Genomic DNA, 5555 nt, shown 5'->3' with positions numbered 1-5555 from the left:
AGTCGGACGCGTAATCGCCAAGACGGCTGCGTTTTAGAACATTGATTAGCACCAAGAAACCAAAAATGTATAATACTATAGTATCTACATTTAAATATAAGCATACATTACGTTAAAGATGTTTGCTCAAAAAATCAAACGAAATAGATATCAGACTAGTGTTCTGTCCCGTACTAAGTACGGGTAAAAAATTCCTTAAATTTGATATCAAAATTAAGATGAATTTAGCGTACTTAGTGTTCTGTACCGTACTACTACTACTACATATGGTAAAGAATTTATTAAAATATAAGATACAATGAAGATCAATACTTGTGAGGAAAATACAACTTAAAGCTAGTTTGTAATAAGAATTTGAATCGAAATTATGAAAAAGCAAAGATAGAACTGTAAAGTTTGTAGAATCTATTACCTTCTCTACTGGACGGGATTTCTTTATGATACATAGTGCCTACAAAAAAGATTGGGACATAACTGAATTTATAATATCCCTTCACTTGCAAACAGTGTTCTCATTTTGCTTATAATATTGATCCCATGCTACGCATGAAAGTTATTTTGCTTACAAATAAAAACAAAGTTTATTTATTTATAATCAAAAGTGACATGTATAGATATTTCGAGAACAGAGGTTTCAATAAAATCATTGACAAATTTGATTGTTTTAATGATGCAGTAGAGTGGAAAAATTAATTTCTTTATCATTGCATGCGTATTAGACATCTGAAAATCACAAATTATGTATTGCAAAGACTGCAATAATACAAAAATATAGTTGCAAAAATATACCTCTGTTAATTTTGTCATAGAATTTAATTACCCCTTCATATGGGTTTTGCCATCTCCAAGACTTCGTGTTACTCTTGCTCCTATGACCATACATAAATCAATTTTCTTATCGAATATCTAAAACATTAAAAAAATAGAAAAAAGTATCAAAGTAAACTATACTAACCACATTATCTTTAAAGATGTTTTCAATCCACATTTTGATGTAAAACCTATTGTACAGTAGGAAAACAATGTGTCTTTATGGAAACGCAAATTTTTTTTTTAAATGTAAACAAAAAAAAAACTTTCCCAGTTACCACGTTTGCATCAGCGTCTGTATGTTTTATATCTTCCTCTTCTTTCATGTTTTTTCTCCTATAGTCTCTTTGATCCAATTGAACCTCCAGCAATTCATATCCACCAATCCACTCTTTCAGAAACCTTCTTAAAGCATGTAATGCCCCGCTGAAGCTAACAAATATATACAAAGAAGGGAGATAGTGTCACTGGAAAATATGGGTTGCTGAAATCTGATTAGATATAAATTGTACTATGCATTAGATCGAAACATTCCATATGGCTCCAATTATGAATTAGAATATTGAAATGAAAAAAGAATCATAGGCGTTTAGTATTCTTTGTTTTCGATCAGTTTGGAATCGGAGAGATTTTAAAGTAATGAAAAAAAGATCATGGACAAAGAAGAAGGGTCATTGGTGTTGCACAAACAAAAAGGGTCATTCGTCGTCGTGTGGCTTGTTTAAAAAAACTGTTATATGGTTTCTGTTTTTTCTCTTGTCAGCTTTATTTTGTTTAAATTATTTTTCTTAATTTTTTTTTAAAAGATTCCCCGTGACATTATCTGATGATTCGTCAGGCGACTTGCGCTTTAATATATAAAAGATTAACAACTAAACAGCCTTAATTCGGACACAACCCAACAGTTAGGGCTCAGGCACAAGCTATTGTAATCAGTTGAATATCTTTCACAAAATCTTCTACTAATTGCTCCATAAACATATTGTATATGGACCACCCTTTCTTTATTTTTGTCCTTCTTTTACTTTTAACTTGTTCTTGTGATGTATATCGCATATTCGCATGTGTTATATTTGATCGTGAGTGAACAACCACTTTTCCCGGCGCTTGTTATATAATATTAAGTTTACTCACACTTACGGCCTAACTGAGGCTTATAACGATCGATATATGTGCCAAATAAAAAAACGATCGATATATAACATTTAGGTATTAATATTTACATTAAGATGCAGAGAATTTCATGTATGTACATATGACTGGAATATGTTGTTGCTAATTTTGGACGATGGTTAGTGTTGGTTGTTAACAGACATACAAGTATGTAATAAAACATTAATACATAATGATGTTTGGTCTTAGTTGCCGCTGCACCTTAATCTTAAAAATTTGCAAATAATGGTGAACACAAAAGGCATACGTACGTATGAAGTTGTATACAAATATAAGCAAGCATCAAATTAAACGGAGAGAGGCGTAGTACGTACCTAGCTATATATATATATGTGATGTGGACAATTGATTAGGATGTACGTAGCTATGCTAAAAACAATGTACACGGCCATGTGATGCTCTTTATAACTTGTGCATTTTCTACATATATATACGACCCAACCTTTGATCAAAAAAAAAAAAAATACGACCCAACCTTTGAAATGTAAAATCGTTTACCCTTATATCTCTTAACATTAGCAATCACTCGGTACCAACAACTCCAACTAAATTCTCACACGCTCTCTCTCTCTCTTATAGAATTTCGAGAGTGCGTAAAATGTAATAAGAGTAAGAACAAGTACAACCCTTTTCATCCACCAAAATTTAACCTATGTATATAAATATACAACATTACCATTTACCAAACTTTCATCATGCATATAATACTCGTCATCAAGAATTCCTACTCTTCTCTCTGACAGAGAACACAAAGTAAGTAAGAATGGTACAGACGAAGAAGTTCAGAGGTGTCAGGCAGCGCCATTGGGGTTCATGGGTCGCTGAGATTCGTCATCCTCTCTTGTACCATTCTTCTTTCTTTACCATTTTTTCTGCGTTGTTCATTTATTTCCCCTTTCTGATGCATTCAAGTACATAACCAAACACACACACTCAAACATATATATTACATGCTTTCCTCTCTTTAGTTAGCATATGAACTCCGTTTTAGTATCTCTGTAGTTTTAGCTTCTTATATTTGGTTAACTTACTGCTTATAATACGGACTAAATTCTATAATATGCATGATAAATGGAGAAAGGAAAAGGAGGATTTGGCTGGGGACGTTTGAGACTGCGGAGGAGTCAGCAAGAGCCTACGACGAGGCCGCCGTTTTAATTAGCGGCCGCAACGCCAATACCAACTTCCCCCTGAAGAACAACAGCACCATAGACACGTCTGAGAGCAAAACCGACACTTCAGCCTCTGCATCTTCATCACTCTCTTCCATCCTCAGCGCCAAACTGAGGAAATGCTGCAAGTCTTCTTCTCCATCACTCACCTGCCTCCGTCTTGACACGACCAGCTCCCACATTGGTGTTTGGCAGAAACGCGCCGGTTCCAAGTCTGATTCCAGTTGGGTCATGACGGTGGAGCTTGGCCCCGCTGGCCCCTCCCATGAGCCTACTAGAAAAGCTTCACTAGACGATGTTGGTCTGGCCACTGAGGTTGGCGGCGGCGAAGAAGAAGGTACAATGGACGAGGAAGAGAAGGTTGCTTTGCAAATGATAGAGGAGCTTCTCAATACAAACTAAATAATAGTATTTGCTTATATGTAATATAAACATATTGTATTGCTGATTTACAGCCATAATTATCAATTATACCCTAATGTTTATATATCGTGTTTATATTTACATGTGTTATATATTGTATCCTCATTTTTATGTCCAATAAAGCATATTAGTATTTGTAACTACAGTCCAGGAACCCTTTTCCTTTAATTTGCATTCTCTGGTACTCTTATAATTACTTTTCTATAAAATAAAAGTAAAATGATGTTACATAGTACATAACAAATTTATTACAAGAGTACGTACATGCAATTTATAGCAAAGTGAATATGTCTCCTGGTTAAATCAGACAGTACACTTTCTAATAAAACTTGTATGTGAGATAAACTACGTCTATATATATATATATATATATTTTTTTTTTTTTGTAACACTACGTCTATATATATATATATATAGGGCTGTTAATGAGTTTGTCTTCCTTCATTGGTTTAAGGGCCAATAATACAGGGAAATTGGATAGTTGGTTAATTTGGGTTTGTTGATGTATCATGTATCCCCACATACACATGCATTTAGATTTTAGTTATTTAGTAGTCTTTTTTTTTTTTGTAACAAGTTATTTAGTACTTTAGTAGTATAATTTTGTTTTTTTTGCCCGCATGATGAGACTTGACAGTAAACAATTAATGAAGACAATTCAAATGATAATTGATTCCCACTCCCAGGAATCTATCCCAACAGAAACTCGGATGAAGATATCTGTTAATTTTAACCTAGCTGATGATCTTATAATATATTTTTTTGGATTAAAATGATTTTATAATATAAATGCAACATCAAATGTTATTTTATAGCCGAGAAGTTTTCTAGTTCTAGTTTTATAGCCTAGATTCCACAGTACGAGTGTACGACATTACATATTGAATCTTTATAAGATAACTGGACCATCAAAATGAATCATGAGTTCAAGATGAGTAATGATGGTAGCTTTATAAACTGCAATATCTGTATTGTAGGGAGAAGATCGATATTTTCGCGTGAGCTGTAAAAAAGATGCTTACCACAAACAAAATAACTATTCATCTAGCCTCTATAAATTACAAAACGTTCATTGTCTAACCAAGAGAGGAAAGTGCATTAACTAAACCAAAGGAATTTGATTATAGACGTAGCTTTCATTTGCGTTTTATTTCTGCAAATAATTTATAAAACATGCGCCAACATCAGCACGTACGTATTATCTTTTATATATAGAGTATCTTTTATATATAGAGTATCTTTTATATATAGAATATCTATCAACGTCTTATTGTGACCTTGAGAATCAAGGACTATATGATTGAATCCTTAAACCTTCCAAATCAACGACCGATCTCTGTTTGTTTGTCTAACCAAATGAGTACGCTTCATCGATCATAAGCAAACTTTTCTTGGATAACCAATCATATTGAAGCTTAGAGGTATATATGGCAACGTTTTGATTGAACTTTTAAGTGTTGTAATACAAACGGGAAAATTGGGGACGAATTAATTAACTTGATTAGGTTTTTAACGAATACATCAATTAACTTTATCATGACTAGGCCTAAGACTTTTATCCGAGATCCGGATTCGATCCGAATCCGATCCGAAAATCCGGATATCCAGAGGGGCCGAATCCGGATCCGGATAGTAAAATGTTGGATCCGTCAAAGCCGAATCCGGATCCGGATATCTTAATTTTTTAGTCCGGATATCCGGATCCGTAAGTTTTATTAATAAATATTTCAAAAATAGTAATACTTATATATAAAAATTAATTTTATTTAATATATTTTCATTTTTATAATAGTATATATAAATTTTATGTAAATTTTGTAATATTATACATAGAAATAATTAAAAACATTATATATATTTTTATTTTTAAATTATTGTTAATATTTTATATATATTAATATTATTTTTTATTTATATTAAAGATCCAAATCCGGATCCGGATATCCGCCGGATATTACAATTTTTACAAGGATATCC

General features: G+C 32.7%; 1 protein-coding gene across 1 annotated transcript; it reads left to right on the top strand.

Moving 5' to 3' along the window:
• Positions 1-2382: 2382 nt before the first annotated feature.
• LOC106414792 (ethylene-responsive transcription factor WIN1) lies at positions 2383-3642 on the top strand. Its single transcript, XM_013855372.3, has 2 exons — positions 2383-2826; positions 3065-3642. Exons 1-2 carry the CDS (start codon positions 2747-2749, stop codon positions 3555-3557), a joined length of 573 nt encoding a protein of 190 aa, XP_013710826.1. The 5' UTR covers positions 2383-2746; the 3' UTR covers positions 3558-3642.
• Positions 3643-5555: the final 1913 nt, after the last annotated feature.

Source organism: Brassica napus, chromosome C8 (assembly GCF_020379485.1).
Source record: "Brassica napus cultivar Da-Ae chromosome C8, Da-Ae, whole genome shotgun sequence".
Classification (NCBI taxonomy): Eukaryota; Viridiplantae; Streptophyta; class Magnoliopsida; order Brassicales; family Brassicaceae; genus Brassica; species Brassica napus.
Note: the sequence above shows the minus strand (reverse complement) of the source record. Positions and strands in the feature narration are given on the sequence as shown.

Coding starts and splice junctions, on each gene's coding strand:
- LOC106414792 (XM_013855372.3), top strand. CDS start 2,747: ATGGTACAGACGAAGAAGTTCAGAGGTGTCAGGCAGCGCCATTGGGGT. Junction 2,827..3,064: donor GAGATTCGTCATCCTCTCTT/GTACCATTCTTC, acceptor AAATGGAGAAAG/GAAAAGGAGGATTTGGCTGG.